Source organism: Thunnus maccoyii, chromosome 19 (assembly GCF_910596095.1).
Source record: "Thunnus maccoyii chromosome 19, fThuMac1.1, whole genome shotgun sequence".
Lineage (NCBI taxonomy): Eukaryota > Metazoa > Chordata > Actinopteri > Scombriformes > Scombridae > Thunnus > Thunnus maccoyii.
Genome location: NC_056551.1, coordinates 15,009,451 through 15,027,413, shown reverse-complemented (window position 1 = coordinate 15,027,413; position 17,963 = coordinate 15,009,451). Strand labels below are relative to the sequence as shown.

At 39.8% G+C, this 17,963-nt stretch overlaps 1 protein-coding gene across 3 annotated transcripts in view; it reads left to right on the top strand.

The window, feature by feature from the left end:
• The window catches only part of unc5cb (unc-5 netrin receptor Cb), a 124,107-nt gene that overhangs the window by 67,964 nt on the left and 38,180 nt on the right, over positions 1–17,963 (top strand). For all 3 annotated transcript variants that reach the window (XM_042396199.1, XM_042396198.1, XM_042396200.1), the window contains exons 3-4: positions 7,455–7,598; positions 15,902–16,005. In XM_042396199.1, the coding sequence (XP_042252133.1) occupies positions 7,455–7,598; positions 15,902–16,005 (248 nt within the window). The remainder of the gene's footprint in view (positions 1–7,454; positions 7,599–15,901; positions 16,006–17,963) is intronic.

Below are 17,963 nucleotides of genomic sequence, written 5' to 3'. Positions count from 1 at the left end.
GATCTCTCCCTCTCTCCTCTCTCCTTATCCCTGTGTTTCTCTTTTTCTTTTATTCTCTCTCTATGTCTCACTTTCATGTTGGAGAGAACTTATTATCTTATGAAAATAAGATTAAATGAGAGATAATAAGATTAAGCGAGTGAGAGAGAGGACAGAGACTACAGATGTTGGTGTTCATTTAGGTTTTATCCAGATATTTGACACACCTTAGTTGTCACTCGTGACAACTAAGGTGCTGTCATATACACAGATACACCTGAACAGCATTGTAGAACTGTTTCTGTGTGTGTGTTAGGTGTGTTTACTTGAAATAAAGCAGTGGTCTCATCAAATACAGTGCATATAAAAGTATTCAACCCCCTTTAGGAAATTTTCATGTTTTATTGTTTTATAGCTTTGAATCAAAGTAGATTTGTCTTTTCTTATCGACAGAAAAGAACATTTAATGTCAAAGTGAAAACACATCTAAAAGGTGACCTAAATTAATTACAGGTATGTTTTCATAAGAATTCACCCTCTTTAATAGGACACATCTACATTATCACTAGTCTTTTTCATATAATTAGGTAAATGGAGGTCGCCTGTGTGTAGTCAAGGAGTTTCAGTTAGTTGTAGTATAATTACACCTGTAGGTCCAACTTCAGGTGAGTCAGTATTGTGGCAAACCCTCTGGCTAAAGAAAGCCGTCCTTAAAAACTGAGCAACAATGAAAGAAGAAGAGGTGGTGGAGGACACAAAGAGATCTATGACTCTGAAGGAGTTACAAGCTTCAGAGGCTGGGATTGCAGAGACAGTGCAGACAACAGTTGCCCAGGTGCTTCCTTAATTGCAGCTTTATGAGAGAGTAGCAAATAGAAAGCAATAGAAGAAGGTTCTATGGAAGGATGAGACCAGAATTTAGCTTTTTGACCATCAGACTTAAAAAAGGTATGATAGGTCAAAAACAGAAGAATGAGGAAAAATTGCAGTGTCCAGATGTCCAAAGCTATCCACACTGACTCAGGGCTGTAAGTCCTGCCAAAGTTGTATCTATTAAATACTGACTTGGAGGGAATGAATACTTATGCAAATGATTATTTTATATTTTATATTTGGTATTAATTTAGATCTCTTCGTAGAGATGTGTTGTTACTTTGACATTAAATAGGATTAATCTGTTGCTCAGTGACAAAAAAAGTCACATTACATAGATTTAATGTTATAACACAATAAAACATGAAAACTTCCAAGGAGAGTGAATACTTCTTATAGGCACTGCATGACACAAATGACAGTCATTTTTAAGATGTTTGCGTCGTGTAAACAATTACCTGCCAAAAGCACAATTTGTGCACAATCAGTAGTTGCAATATAATCAGCAATATGTGGCTTGATTTACTGATAACCTTCTCCTGAACAATATTTTTCACAGAACGAAACAACTCACCTGCAGCTCTCAGCAGGGACTTTTCAAGAGGCCTCATGCTGGTATATGCTCTGTCCAAAGGCTTTTTAATCCAGTGGATGTGACACGCAGTGGGTCACATGGAATGCAAACTCTTGAGTCAAAAAACCCACAAAAGTACATACAGTACATAAAACTGATTGCCATCTCATGTGGTGTAATTGGACATTATAATTTCCAAGAAACAGGTGATTACATGTAGAATATAATAGAGCATTTGTTTGCATGTGATTATCGTTTGAACAGCAGCCAGTTAACACAATAAAATGGCAGAGTAAATATATGCTTGTCGAAAAAGAAGGGAAAAAAGAAAAAAGTTATATTTATACAGTTGACAGAATGGATTGTCATTGCACCTGTGGTAAAGTATTTTGTTGCATGTGACCATGAGCCCCTCTGATGTGAATTGAGACCTGTTTTGCGTGTAATTATGGGGACACGCATGAAAAGAAGCCATAGATTCAGATCAGCTGTACAAAATGTGGACTTAACAGGAGAAAAGCAGTGAGGAGGAATCATGTGTGATGGCAATTTTGACTAATAGCCGTCTCTCCACAGTGATGATTTAGCTTCAGACACTCATCCTGCTGTCACCTGAACACTGTAGCGTTCACCTCCTAGAGTTGAGGGCATGTTGTAGTCTCTTGTGAGGAAAAGGAGCATTGATCTGAGCAAATGAGCAGCAAATTAATTATAAGTAGGTGAGGCTAGAGTAATATACACTGGAGACAGCTTGTCACTTTCTCTAAGATATGAGTTAGAAGATCAAACAGGAGTGCTCTTCATCTGGCCAGATAATCAGAGCACTTACCTCCTCCCTCCTCCTTCAGCTCTCCTTCAATGACCAGTGCCTCATCTTCTGCCTGACTGGTCTGATCAATAATGTTAGCCAGTGCTAACACTAAGGAGCTAGGCTAGCTCACTTTAATGACCACATTAATAATGAATCATCTCCAATGAGGCACCCTGCTTCAGCCGGCTATTAATGGGACATATTGTAGAATCATTTCTACAGCTAATGGCCACATTGACAGAGTGTAAAGTAGCCACTCATCGCTGGCCCTGACATGGTCCACACTTGCTTTGCCCCTCTTGATTTCATATTGAGTGGAATTCTGTGTCTGTTTTGTTCTGTTGTTATCATTGTAATGCTATACAGCGTACTAAGAGCCACTAGCTGAGCTAACATATGAAGTCACTAGATGAGGTCAGCAGGCTTAGTTGAGAGCACTGCTCTTTTGCTTAAGTGATCCCTCTGATGTGTTTCAAGTACAACACATCATGGAGAGTTTAATCCAGCTTTAATAATAGCCATGAAGTCATGAATGACTCTTAAGTAGACTTATAGCAAGTCGTCATCATAGCGTTAGGCTATGTTACGTTACCGTGGGCTAATTCTAACAACATCAGACAGTTAATTCATCACCATAGAACCTACTTCAGAAACAGTCTGGAGCACAGACAGAAAAAATTAACTGATTCAGGCGTACGTTTTACACCCTCAGAGAATTCATATCTACTTATTGTTTCCACTATTGATTTTCCCTCTGCTACTCTGTGTGTGATGTTCTCCCAACATTACATCCATCCTTGACATCCTCAAACTAACAATACTCTTGCTCCCTCACACCCACATCCACACACTCACTCAAACATACACACTGATGCACAGTACACACTTGGACTCACACATCATGCATCGAGGCACAGATACAGGCAGACTCACACAGCAGATGTGGCTGCTCCTCTGCCTGTCGGCACACTGTGTAAATTTTACATGAGAGTTAAGCTGGTGTGTGGGATGTCACTGCGCTTGGTGTGTGTGCCAGAACAAGGAGGCAGTGTGAATGCACTGAACCTGAAGTAAAATGGCATGTTCATTTTTTAAGCATCCATTCTCTTTGCATTTTTCATTCAACCAGAAATTCAGACACCTACTCAAACTGTAGAGTAGACCCTGAACCTTTGTACAAATTGTGGTCATCCAGGGAAGGCGTATAATGGTTATTAACATAAACATAGGCATTTCCATTGTGGCAGTTGAAGCGATCATCCCAATCCTTCGTATACTTTGTGACACAAAGTCTCCCCTGTCACTATGTGTTTGTCACAATTATATACATGACAAAGAAGAGTGCACAACTAAACTGAATGATATGCTAGGGAAATTAAAGGAATGATTGTTTGGTAGTGTCACAACATACAAGACTGACATATTATGTGTCACTTGTAATTTCATGCAATTATTGCCGCAATCATCAGTATACCAAAATCATCCTCTGACTTCAGTTTAAAATGTATCCAAATATTGGCAAAATGAGATTATATCCAGATATCATCTGAGGTTTATTGATGAATCAGTTATTAGTGTGCTTACACAATTTAAACTACCGTAATGCTTCTTTTGTCAAATTTAGATTACTGGCAGAGGTTCTCAGTGTGTCTGAAATTCGCTCATTTTTTTTCTCTAGTTCATCAGGTAGTGAATCACTGTGTGTAGTGAATTAGATCTCAGGCAAAGATTAGGGATGCTGACTGATTGAACCCTGGGACACCGATGAGTCAGTGGCTTGTGACACAGTTCCAAAGCAGCACATCATAATGATGTCACATCAACAACATATTTCTTAGGTAAACTTAGTTTTAAAAAAGTGGTGAAGTAAATGATCATTACCACTATTAGCTGCAGCTGTGTAGCCACTACTATAAATATATATGTACTAGTCCTAGTACATCTTGTTGTGTTGCACATCTGACAAACTCTACAAACATCCGCTCAAGAGAAACATACTTCCTGTTATTAGTGGCTAAAAGTTTCCAATGGGGTGAGGAATGTTACCAAAACATTTTAGCATGTCAATGCTTGATAGCTTGATAGCTATCTAGTGATTAGCCTTAACACCAGAAGTTTTAGCATTTGTGTTTGTGGTTTTTGTCAAAAGCTTACTCCTTCTCACATTTTCCCCCAATGCCACAAATGCACTGAATGGAACTAAGAGAGACTATAAAGACATATCTTGCTTAGATAAAGGCGAGTCAAATGTCAGTTGACTGGCTAACTAACAATTAGTTAGATTAGCTTGTTAACAGTAGGTTACAGCGACCTTTGGACAAGCTCCAGTTTAGAACTAAATATTTTGGCCTTTTGTCAACAGCCACATAATTAATTCCACTACAGTCATCTGTTTGAATTTGAACTCTGTGCAGCACTTTTAATTTGTGTCTTGTCAAGAGACACTGGCCTCACCACTCTTTTCTTTCCATTTGAATTGGCAGGTAATGATGTGCACTGAGGAAAGGGTGTTAGGTACAGTAGCCCTGAGAGCTGCAACTTAAGCAAACATATGCAAATAGACAAAACACAAGCAAATTAAGAAAACATCTTCATCAATTTGACAACACATGCGCAACATCTAGGAAATGCACTGCAAAATCAGACAACACAACACATTACAGAAATGCATCAAATACAAACAACACAACACATTACAGACAACACAGCTGAAAATTTTCCAGAGGACACTTAAAAGTGACAAACTTGTCTGGACATGCTTGTTGTTGCCACGGTTTATGACTCATGGCGTCATTGACATTATTGAAGTCGGTTATCTGTCAGTGGTGTTGGAAAATAAGCTAAGAGTGTTTTTGGTTTATTTTAACATTGTGATCGCATGTCCAGACATGTTCATCAGTTCATCACTTTTAAGTGTCCTCTGGAAACACTTTCATTGTGTTGTCTGTTATGTACTGTTGTCTGAATTTGCAGCGCATTTTCTCAATGCTGCGCATGTGTTATTATATTGATGTTTTATTTGCATGTGTTTTCTTAAGTTGCAGGGTGTTGAGCTCCCAGGGCCTTCGTAATTACGGGATATTAGAGCAAACTACATTTTATTTTTTATAGACTTAACATACATACATTAGAAAATTAAAAATCAGTATAAAAGTATATAGTAAAGTATAAAGAAAGTAGAAAGAAATGTCAAAATATGGCATGATTTGGTCAGTATTACAGGCAGGCTACAGTATAACCAATCAACAGCTGAGTGCAAGAACAGTGTGCACAACTCTTTGAATTGGATGTGCTACAGCTGCAACAGAAAGATTCCCAGTTTCTGTCATTCTGTCGGCTAAGAACAAAAAAAATGACTACAGAGCAAGTCATCACCAAAACTGGATGACTAAAGAGTGGAAAAAAAGTTCCTTGGTCTGACAAATACTGGTTTGTAATGCTGATGACAGGGTCTGACTTTGGTATACAAATAACATAAATCTGTAGATCCATCTATCCTCATGGTAATGATGCAGGCTGGTGATGCTGGTGTATTTCCGTAGGGAATGTTCCTAGGCACACAAAAGGCCCTTTTTAGTAGCAACTGGGGATAATTTGAATGTCACAGTCCACTTTAACATTATTGCTGACCAGGTTCATGAGCATGACAGTTCCAGGAAAATGACATCAACTTGACTTTTTTCCAGTGGGCTGCACAACCACCATATCTAAACTTAATAGAGCTGCACTTTGGGGATGAGGTGGCATGGGATATTCATAGCATGTTCTTGCGTAAAATCTGCAGAACTGTTGCATCACTATTGGGTCAATGTGTCCCGTAAAGTGTGTCCTACATGAACCCATGCATATTGAAAATCCGGTTGTTCCGGAGGCCAGCGGCGCACTCCTGGAATTATAGGGACTGCCCCGCATAGGGAATGATTCACTTCTATTAGTATCAACCCTGTTCACGGTGGGTTCGTATACTCAAGAGAAATGGAAGTGTTAAGGCACCAGTATAATCATTCAGAACTTGTCGGATGGTCAAACAGCTTCGGAAACCCCTTCCCCCAGCACCTTTCTAATGTCTGGCACCGGCACTTTTTGTGGTTACAACTGAGTGCAACAGAATCAAAGTCTTCCAGGAGAGATTGTCTGAAAATGTGTGCAATTATCCCCATATTTAAACAATTATAGCGTCTTGCCCCTTTTTATAACAGCTGGCTTTTCACCACACCTTTGAGTTTGGCCATTCAGTACAGCTATAAACAATTTGCCTTCCAATGTGGTCGGACAGCACATAGTATGAACTTGTTCTTTTCTAGCATAACCCAGCCGTCGTCTCATAATTTCTGCAAAATGCAAGCTGTCTTATTGCAGTAAATTTTTCTTTTTGACGAGGACTTCATGATACCACTGTTGTCATCACAAATATCCTTGTTAATCAAAAAAGGATGATGGATTGAGCTGAAATAAGGCATAATATTGGATGGAAATTGGGAAGGATCCATATCACCATTGAATGCCTTTTCACTGCATAATACATACATACATATATGCATTCACTTAATTTATATGCTCACACACGTACACGTTTTCAAACGTGCGCAGGCATACACACGCTGTAGCAGAGGCGTAATCTGCTCTAGAGGGGCAGCTGTTGGTAGAGGCATTTGTTTTGGGGATGATTTGTTTGTTTGGGTCCTGGCACCCAGATGAGCAGTAATCAGAGGAGTTAGCAAACAGGATTGTGTTAGCCATGACGCAGAGAATCCTCCCCCACAAGGCCCAGACCCAACAGCTCAAGGCTCTGGCTCTAGAATCGGGGCCAGACGCACACACAAGCACACAAAAACACACACACACACACATACACACATATACCCAGTGTCAAAGCATGTGATGTGACTGATGCAAATTGTTTGATGGGATCTATAATGACATTACCATCAATTTTTGCCATGTTAGAGAATACAACATTTAGATGTGTGGATTATGTGAGGTTGGTGTAAATAAGATCAGTGGATACATTTTGGTCTTTTTAATTCCTCATTGTCACTTCTTATCTGTGTTCACTTTTGATATGCTCTAATGTAAACTCATTTTCTCCCTTTCCCCTTAATTTTTCCTCCTTTTTTCCCTCTTTCCCATATCTCGTATTCCCATCCCTGCCCTCTCTTCTCACATGCTTTCTCTATCTCTTCCCTCCCTTTCCATCCTTTCTGTCTTTCCTCACAGGCCTGGTAGTGAGAGAGGCCAGCATTGAGATCACTCGGCAGCAGGTGGAGGAGCTGTTTGGGCCGGAGGACTTCTGGTGTCAGTGTGTGGCCTGGAGCTCTGCAGGGACCACCAAGAGCCGCAAAGCCCATGTCCGCATTGCCTGTGAGTATTCTCCCCTCCCTTCAACCATCTCGTCATCCCATTATTCAGTCTTTATCCTCTTTCTCATCTTTGTATTCCTCTCCAAACAAAATCTCTTGGCTGCCAAGGAAATGCATCCCACAGACTGACTTGAGTATCATGACAGATTTATAGATTCTGGAGATAGCAGCTGTGGGAAAAAAAGGGTTTTACTAACATGGGACTCAAGTGTCCCTTTGAATTTGAGTTGGTAAAAAGCCTACAGAATCTGAATCAGTTTCCTTGTGTACAGTATAAACCTGGAGAAACAGTGTGGAGGAAGGGGAGAGCAGCAGCAGTGTATACACAGAAGAGAGGCTATGGCACATGTTTATGCCAGTGTTCCCTCTTTTTCCTGTAGGTGGTCCACATTTGTTCTGCTTGTGTGTTTGTCCTCCTACTGAAAAGCATAACACAATTGTTCCCAAGTAATGAGAAACATTCTGTTGCCTCTAAAGTGTGGGCTCATTCTTAACTGTTCCCCAAAGCATCTGCCAGTCAAAATCTGAAAGGTAATGAAACCTCAGAGGACACAGCGAGGAAAGCGGAGTTGTAAGAGTTTTAGTTGTGGCATCAAAGCAATTCTTCTGCAACACAATGCACATTACATAAGACAACTGCTTACACATTGTTGTCAAAATTCCACCTGAAGGGACTTCTTTTATAGTATCAGCTAGATCATCGCTCTTTCAACTCCTGTCAAAGTCATTCCAAGGCATTGTGACTGACATGTCCCGCCCAGCTTTGCAGTTTCTACTCTGACTTTCTGCGAACAGGAGAAAAGGCAACACCCACTTGCAGTTTATATTCTAGTCTATATTGTTATCACTGCTGGATAGGGCTGGATAGGGATATCAGCTTAATGTTTGGCTGCCACTGTCAGAATGATTTCATCTCCACTACATACAATATAGCAAAGTAGCACAGTACGGAGTCAATTTTCCATGGTTTTCACCTGATCTACTCCATTTAGAGGCACTCACTGTAGCAATCGTATACCCGTCCCTCTCAATTTTTATCTCCCCTAATTCTCATTTTCCTTCTCTGCATCTTTATATCACTCTCTATGTCTCTGTCTGTCCCCCCTCTCTGTTTTCTATAGTTTATCTCTGTATCCAGTGTATTCTCTTTCAAACACCAGTAGCTCTGCTACTGTTGAACTAGCTTGGTGAATCAGAATCATGCCTCTCAGTCTCCCACCGTGCTCTCTCCCGCTGCTCCACCTCCTATAATCACCCATGATGAGCAGCCTGCCAGCACTAACCTATCCCTCAAATCACAATGGACCCCTCTTCCCCTTCCATTAGCTTCTGCTGAATGGATTAGCTCCTCTACTGGGCTCTCTCTCCAGGCAGGCTTCTTGTCGGAGCCAGACTCTATCCCGTTAGGATAATGGAAACTGGGCTTGTTTTCCTCTCCTCTCCCATCATCTAAACATATACAGTTTAATCAGACAGTGAGTCAGAGCCAGCACTGGCGAGTTAAGAGGTTGTTGTGTTGAAGAACTGGCTCTTCTTGCAAGAATGGCTGGTCTGGCTAAAGGTATTGTCAGAGTCTCTGTCTGTGTAAATTCCTTATGATTGCTTTTCCTTAATGTGACCTCCACAAAACCGTTTTGATTGGCGCTTCATTGTTGGGGTGTAGTGATTACTTGCCAAAGAGAGTCAATAAAAGTATTTGCATAGAAGCATATTAAATAAATCAAATAAACCGAAATGCCTTTCAAAAGATTTGTGGAGGGTAATGTTTACTGAGAAAGCTGGAAATTGATTTTCTTGTTTGTTTGTGGCCTTGTAATTTTATGAGTACAACATAACAAGTAAAACCTTAAGTTTATTACTTGGAGCAACTTGATAATAATGATAAAAACCTCAAATTCAAAAGTCATCTTGGTAAGTCCTAACTGTCATTCTGAATCCAGGTTTACTGCAGCACCAAATGATTTACTAAGGAAGGCAGAGACTGTTTCTGAAGTGTGAGGTTGGTGTAATTTAGCATCACACAAGTAGCCACATGCGTTCAAATAAGGTAATGGCTGTCATATGTGTATCTTTCTGGCGACAAGCAAGGCTGGAAGTGTATGTATGCTGACGAGAGAATGGTGCGACTCCCACAGGAATGTCAACTCAGCCGCTCCCACACCCTTCAGTGTCCCACAGTACCGAGCAGGGTTATGAGAAGTGAGGAGAGGAGAGAGGAAGCACAATTTAAACCCACATCCAATATAAATATACAGTACAAAATAATCACTTGAATGCCACTAATTGTTTCATCAAGAATAATGCCAAATGTTTGCAAATCAAGATGAAAAAACAATACAAGCACTTGCCTATGTCATTTTTACCAAAAGAGTAATTCAGGCTATTCAGGATTTTTATGATTTATACAGTCTATACAATATTGCATCCATCTGGTGGTAGTTGTGGCAGGCTCTGGTTTTACACTAAAAGAAAAAAAAAAACAGTGTGACAGTGTGTATTTTCTGGCAACAGAAGAAGAAATGTAACTATCTCCGCACATTTATTATTTTTGCCTTTTGTGATCTTGTACATGCATTTAAAAAATGTTCTTTGGTTTGTACATTTTCCTATGATATACACACAATCCTCCATTGTTTAAACATTTCTGGGCCAAACCAGAACCTGCTATGAACACAACCATATGAACACAACCATAAATGCTACCACCAGTGAGTGCTGCTAGGCAGTATGGTCCATCCAAAACCACCAAATGGCATGCTGAAATACTGCACACTGAGCAGACAGGCCAGCGGTTTCCTGCCCAGTCAAGACTTGCATTTTTATAGTTAGAGATCAAATTTAATTTATTAGATTTGACTGTATATAAAGTGTGTCACAGTGTAGGAGGAGGTGTGCCTGATTCTCCCCCTCACCTGTCATACTGTGACTACATATTCTTTAATCATTTGGAGGCAATTTGAACTACTGTGGGATCTATCTCTACATTATAGTTCTGACAGCAGAGCAACAGCAGAATGACTCTTACAACTTCAAACGATAAGCACTCTTTTGATACTAAGTTTTGTTAATTCCTTTCCTTTCCTTTCCTTTCCTTTCCTTTCCTTTCCTTTCCTTTCCTTTCCTTTCCTGTCCTTTCCTTTTTCGTCTTATGAAAAACAAATTGTTTGTCCTTGTATAAAATTCTATAAAGCAATGTCTCAGCCCCTCCAGTCATTCCTTCTTTTAATTTCATACCAGATTTTTATGGAAATTGCTTTCAATTCAATACTCACCCTTTCAGCTTTTATAATACATTGAAAACTGTGGAGTTATAGCATATTCCCCTGAAGACACACATACTCTCGGGTTGAATTGGGACAAGGGCTCTCATTGAATTTGTTATTTTAAGGTTAATTTTTCCGAATTAAAAATGAACCTTAAAATGATTATAGGTATTCGTTATGGCTTGCGGGTGTAGCCTGATCATGTATTTTGTAATAAGAACATGATCTAGTTTCCCCTGTAGGGAATTTAGCTGAACAGTAAAATGTCTCTTATTTCAGCATAATGCCTCTTCATGTAATAGCTATTCAGCAAAAAGAAAGCAAGTGATGAAATCGGTAAATTTAACCTCTATCCCGATCAGGTTTTAGGGATGGCTCTTTTTATTCTAGGTAATGATGCCTACAAGGAACAAACTTTGTAAGAATTACTTCCATACTACAGTATATCCATTCAGACATATACTTTGCATTAGACTTTTGGAGAGACTCTGTGTCACTGCACATCTGCTGTTGCTATCAGTCTACAAAATATTCATATCTAAAACTTGAATTCAAAATCAATGTGGTATTTAAGAACCATCTAATATAATAAATCTCTTTTTTCTGGTATTACACAATCTCAATAGCAGCCCATTACTGTGTTTATAACATTCTGTAAAGAAGAAATGCCATATCTTCTCCAGAGATTGAATTGCTGAACCATGGTCATTCTGGGTTTGTTTCCATGGACACGGTGTAGGTAGAGAAAAAAATGAGATATATTGGTTCAGTATGCAGAAGAAACTTAGAGATTAGAAGTAAAGTCAAAGCAAAACTTGAGACTCTCAACTGTTGCAACCGGTGCACACCTATGTTAGAGCTGACTGATTTAAAAAAATAATAACACTTGATCTCACACAGTCTTTGAAGACGTATACTTCCTGCTTAGTTCAATTAACTCTTAAGGGTTAGAGCTTGACTTTAAGGTCATAGAAAACCTCTTCGCTCTTGTACTTATAGCACAGATAACATTTTCAGCTTGGTTTGTGTTGCTCTACATTTATTCTTGCCTTTGTATGAGAGACTGGTCCATGTTTGGTTTAATGGTGATGAGCAGAGTTGGGTTCATATTTGGGGTTCATATTAGATTTACAGATGTTTTACATATTGATCTTCTAATAAATGTTTTTTAAAAAGCAAAATAAATTTGAATGCATGCAGAATTGTTGTACAGGAAAAAATAAAATAAAATTTAGAGTAGGGGATCCCAAACTTTTCCATGCCAAGGCCCCCCACGTAGCATTAGCTTTTGGCCGGGGTCCCCCTTTTTCAAGATGTCTTTAAAAGCCCATTGTCATGTAATGTAAGTGTAAATGTAAAAAAACAGCAACTTCTGAATATATTTCCTTACTTTTATTAATGCAAATTTGTATTTCAATCTTTAATCATTCCATTAGATTCAATACTTCTGTTTTCCATTATAAGCATTGTTTGTCAGTTTAGCTTAACAACATTCAATATGGGGCTTTTTATTCAGGAGCGTGGTCTTTCAATTTGAGAGCATGATTTATTGATTTCACGTTTGGATTTTGTAATGCTTTCCAAACCCTGCCCTCGCGCTCAAATAGCCCCTGCTTGTGCTTTGATTGCTCTGCTTCTGCTCAAACTGTGTACTTGCACTCAGAGATATTGTTGCTTGGACAGATTTCCTGCTCTCCAGCTTCACCACTTCACCTCGCACTCCGGCTACTTCTGTGCACTCGTGAAACGTCTACTCTCAGATTTCCGGTGTGCTCTCAGATTTTCTGTGCAATAACCCTTTCAAAATTCCCCAACCAGTAGAATGCCACGTGTAGTGTTGACCAATGAAATGATCCCTGCCTCCTTGTCGACTTGTTAGCTTTACTTCTTAGACCGTCCCATACTCTTTAACCGGTTCATCTACTCCCTCCCTCCAAGGCTGTATTAAATGTACTTCCCTTGCCTTCTTTTTGAAACTTTTTGAAATAAAAGGACAGTTAATGTATATAGCATTGTCGGTACTTTTTCTTTTACTACAATAGCTACATATAATAGTAGCCGTATAGCACACCGACCTCCCGTCAGTGTGCTAGAGGAGAAAATGACTTCACCTTCATGTCTCAGGAGCAGGAGTCTAACGGATCGCCAAAGTTAAGAACCTCAAGTAAGTAAGAAGATATGCAGGTATAGTACCTGCAAGTGGGGAAGTGTTTAATATATTTACAATACATATTTATATGTAAACCTTTCTGATAAAGCAGACTTTGATCATGTGATCATCATTTGAAGAGAAGAAAAGTGTTTTTCAAATGTAGTAGCTCATTGCGGTTGCTTTTGTTTTGTAATGTCTTGTGTCAGCTAGTTACTTTTGTTGTTGATACTTTTTTCATTCCTAAACACTAAAATACAGAAGAAAAAAAAGAAACACAGTGGGGTCCATTTTGATGTTAGTTGCCTAGCAATAGCGTTTATATTATCAATATCATTTATCAGTGGATGTATTCTCGCACCACAAATATGACTTAACCAATTCAATTTGAAGAAAGTAATAGCACCATTAAAATAAAAAGCTTACTTGAGCTCCTTGACTTTGGCGATGTGCTAGACACTCACTCCTGAGTCATGAAGGTGATGTCATTTTCCCCCACCAACGGGAGGCCGGTGTGCTGTACGGCTATTATTATATGTAGCTATTATAGTAAAAGAAAACGTATAGGCGCTGGTATATACATTAACTGTCCTTTTATTACAAAAGTTGTACAAGAAAGCAAAGGAAGTACATTTAATAAAGCCCTGGAGAGCAGGAGTGGATGAACCCTATCAAAGAGTAACTGCCCATACGGGACTCTAAGAAGCAAAGCGAATACACCTGCATAGAGGCAGAGATAATTTCATTGGTTAACACTACAGCTGACATTCTGTTGGTTGGGGAATTTTGACAGGGTTATTGCACAAAAAAATCTGAGAGCAGAGCAGAAATCTGACAGCAGATGTTTCACGAGCGCACAGAAGCAGCCTGAGTGCGAAGAGAAGGGCTGAAGCTGTAGAGCAGGAAATCTGTCCAAGCAACAATATATCTTAGTGCAAGCATGCAGTTTGAGCAGAAGCAGAGCAAATCTAAGCACAAGCAGGGGCTATTTGAGTGGGAGGGCAGGGTTTGAGGGAAAGCATTACAAAATCTTAATGTGAAATCAATATATCATGCTCTCAAATTGAAAGATCACGCTTTTGAATACTGATATGAAAAAAAAACACATAATTCAACAACATTGTGTGAGTGTGTGTGTCTGTTCATGTGTGTATCTGTGGGATTGTGTCTGTCAGTGCCATATGCATGTCGTTGTCTACATGTAGACATGCAATGTGTTTTGTTTTAAGTACTTTTAAAGTTGAAAAGGCACACTCACACAAGCAGGTGGTTGCAAAAGGGAAAAGGCATTTCAGAGCCCTCTCAGCCAGGGTGGGATAGTCTTTTTTTTACATGTAGCCTGTAGTCAGTGAAGGAGGGAAAGAGCCTCAAATTTCAATTTTAAATCCCATGAGTTTGTCATCTCAATCAGCTCCTTTTGTGACTTTAAATCCAGGGGCAAAGGGGTCCCTACTCCAGTTTAGATGGGTGTTTTCAAGGTCAGGGAAATAGTCTCTGAAATATCCCTGGTGCCAAAATCACTAGACGACAACAGCTCCTGGTAAAGCAGTGGGAAAATTTCTGCAGCTACCTCCTGGAGCTTGTTTGATCATAGCGTAAGCTTCTTCGAAAAAGCACACACTTTGTCTTGCGCATGCAATATGTACGTGTCATCCAGCTGAAGTGAGAAATATTCGCTGGCTCTCACCTGCTCCAAGAGTTGAGTGGACACATCCTGAGCCATGCCACTAATCTGCCGGCTCACGGAATTATCAGACAGTGGTACAGCGTCGATTTTCTGGGCAGCATCCTCACCAAGCAATTCTCTAACAATGTGTTTGGTAGCTGGTAGAATCAAATCCTCTCCAATTGTGTGTGGTTTCTTAGTATGAGTAATGCGGTATGAAGCCAAAACGATGCCTTCAATGCCCATTCGGGGAAAGTAGCTCGCTGCACGAATGTAGCCGACTGCCTGGCCAGATGCTCTTCCTTTATGCTGAAGTTTAGAAGGGCTTAAACACTCATTTGAGAGGGTCTCAAGGCAGAGAACGCATTTGATGCACTCATCGCAATTCTTATGTGCGGCGGTAAATCCATACTTTATATATACTGCTGTCTCATACTTGTGAGTTTTACTTGGCCAGGAGTTCTTTGGATTTTTTGCAGCTAAGCTTTTGTCACCTGGGCTGCTGGTCTGCTCATCGTTGATTAAATGTGTCAGTAAGAGGGTTAAAGAGTATGTATGCCAGGACTATTGCAAAGGCTGTGGAAATGGTATCACTGGAGTTTGGATGTTTGATTGTGGATTTGATGCTTCAGTGACTCCAAAGTTCCCAAGCGGTCCTGTTGCTTCCCATTAAACTCCTCTCCTCTCCTCTCCTCTCCTCTCCTCTGCTCTCCTCTGTTGTTGTATATGATGTCTGCTGCTTCACAGTCTGTGCAGCAGGTGATGATATATGTCTAATGGGCTTCGGGTTCCAGTGTAGCGTGACACCTTCAGTAATCCTGCCCTGTCAGCTCCACTATCCCTGCCCTGCACTACTCCATCAGGGCTCTCACACCACAAAAATATTGGTTTTTCATTGGAGGGCGAGCGATCCCCTTCTCCCTATCTTTCTTCCATCTACTTCAGGCAATTTATCTGTGTGCTGAAGGTGAGGGAGAGATAGAAAGGAAGCATAAATCTCAGCCACTGTTTCTAGCATTGAAATACATACTGTTGCTTTAGCACAGGGGCAATTATTATTGATGAGCTACCCTGCCCTTTCTTTTGATGATTTATTATTACCAATACTATTATTGATTGATTCCACATTTAATATTAAACGTGGCTCTCCAAAATATACCTCATGTCTACCAGTCACTGAGATAGAAGTGAATGTTGATACACAATGTGCTTTCTGTTCATTGTAGACTTGCGGAAGACATTTGACCAAGAGCCTCTTGGGAAGGAAGTGTCACTGGAACAGGAAGTATTGCTCCAATGTCGCCCACCTGAAGGCATCCCAGCTGCTGAGGTAAGGTTCAAAAGTCATGTCATTGAGCCAGTACACTGTAATTGTTAGGAAAAGTAGATGCTTTGTTTGAAAAGGTACACTTAATACGTAGTTATAAATGTGATTATACGTACTAAACCCAGCCAAAAGCTCCAACCTCAAATCCAATAAACTGGCTTTTCTGAGAAGAGGTTTATGTCTTTTTCGGATTGGTTCCTGCTGACATGTCACCGTCATTTCTAGTGTGATTTTTTTTTTTTTTTTAAAGCATATAATGGGTAGCTACAGTAAAATGTCCTTAACTGTATTTGGCATGTGTATTTTTTAGCATGTATTATGTGTTTTTGGTAATGCCTGTCATCGTCTTTTATGGCACATAAAGGTAAACAGTGTGTGTTGATTGCAGAATTTTCCACAGCTTTGAAATATGCTCATTTCAGAAGTTGTAATGCAGTAACTGAATAAATCTGCCACAGTCCAGTGCACAGATAAGGACATTTTTTTCACCGCTGTCTGGGCTATTTAAGCTGTTTGGGTATTTCCTGAACATTGGCCAGTCACTGCAATTTGGTCAGAGGAGGGAAATTGTAATTACCTGCTGTGGGAAAAAAGAATAAAACTAGTTGTGTCCCTGCGTTACCTTAGTTCAGGCAATCTCTCCTCCCTGCTCTACTTCCTCCCTGCGCTACAGTAGAACACTGTTAGAGCTGCATTTGAAAAGGCTCAGTTGAGATTGCAGGGACATAAATAGAGGATGAAAGGGTGGTTTGATGGGTGGGTGGGGGGCTTTGGTGTCTTTTTTTAAGATGGGGGTGTAGGGACTGAACTCTGTAAAGGCTTGGGATTGACCTGGAAAAGCTGAGTTAAGTGAGTGGAACTGCACAGCATTTATCCCCGCTGAAAGTGCTGACATGTTAAATGGACGAAAGTTTGGGACTGGCACTGCAGACTATTCTTATACAATCCAGACTTCAGTCTGATAGTGTTGCTGTAACAGCCGTGTAGTACTGGTGATTCTGGCACCTGTCTAAGATCTCAGTGTCAATTCTGTTCCAATCATGGAAGATCTATGCTTTCTGAGATATGGGGTTGCTGTGGTAACCCAGATGTAGACTAAGGTTACCTCTTATTGTTTATAGTGTACTTTGTCTGGGTAAAGATATGCATTAGTGGTTGGTGAAGTAGAGGCAGTGCTGTTTTAATGCAGTTACTCGTTATCAAACCACCCATCTGTTCAACAAATGAGCGGACAAAAAATGTTTGGTTAAGTTCTACAAGGCACAATGACATTTCACAGACATCCAGCATTTGTGGCAATTCACCCCTTCTGAAAGAAAAACATTGAACAGATTGTTTAAAATTCTCCCTGCCTACATTATATTCTGTATTCTGACTAACAACAATGATTGTTTATTTTTATTTCTATGAGAACAATCTCAAATCAAAATGCGTAATGGCTCTATAATTGTAAGATGTCTACATTTTTTTGGGGGGGGGGGGGCTGCATCCACATCACATGACTGTCAAGTTTCTGTCTGTGAAAACCAAAAGAAAAGTGGAAAATGCAATATTTTAAGTTAGTTTCGGCATTAAAATGCATATTGATAACATTTTTAGCAAGAAATGTGCATTTTATTTTCATAATTTTTGTTCAGTAAATGTATATGTTGTTTAGTTTGTCAGTTATTACAAAGATTTTTTCAGGCTTTCTATTGTTGCTATGGTGGTTGCCAGGGTGTGATTTGCCGGGGGAGATGGTGGGGATTTCCCCCCCTGTGGTCTAGGCTATATATCCCTGCCTCTGCTGATTTATTTTTGTCCCTGGTAGGGGACAAAACTTTATCCTCCTCATAGTGATTTATGCTGCTTCACCCATAGACCATCTATATATCAAAATATCTAAAATAAACATAGGATATTTTAAAAAAAGATATAAGGGCTGCAACTTGAGAACAGTCCATACTGCAAACAACAATAAA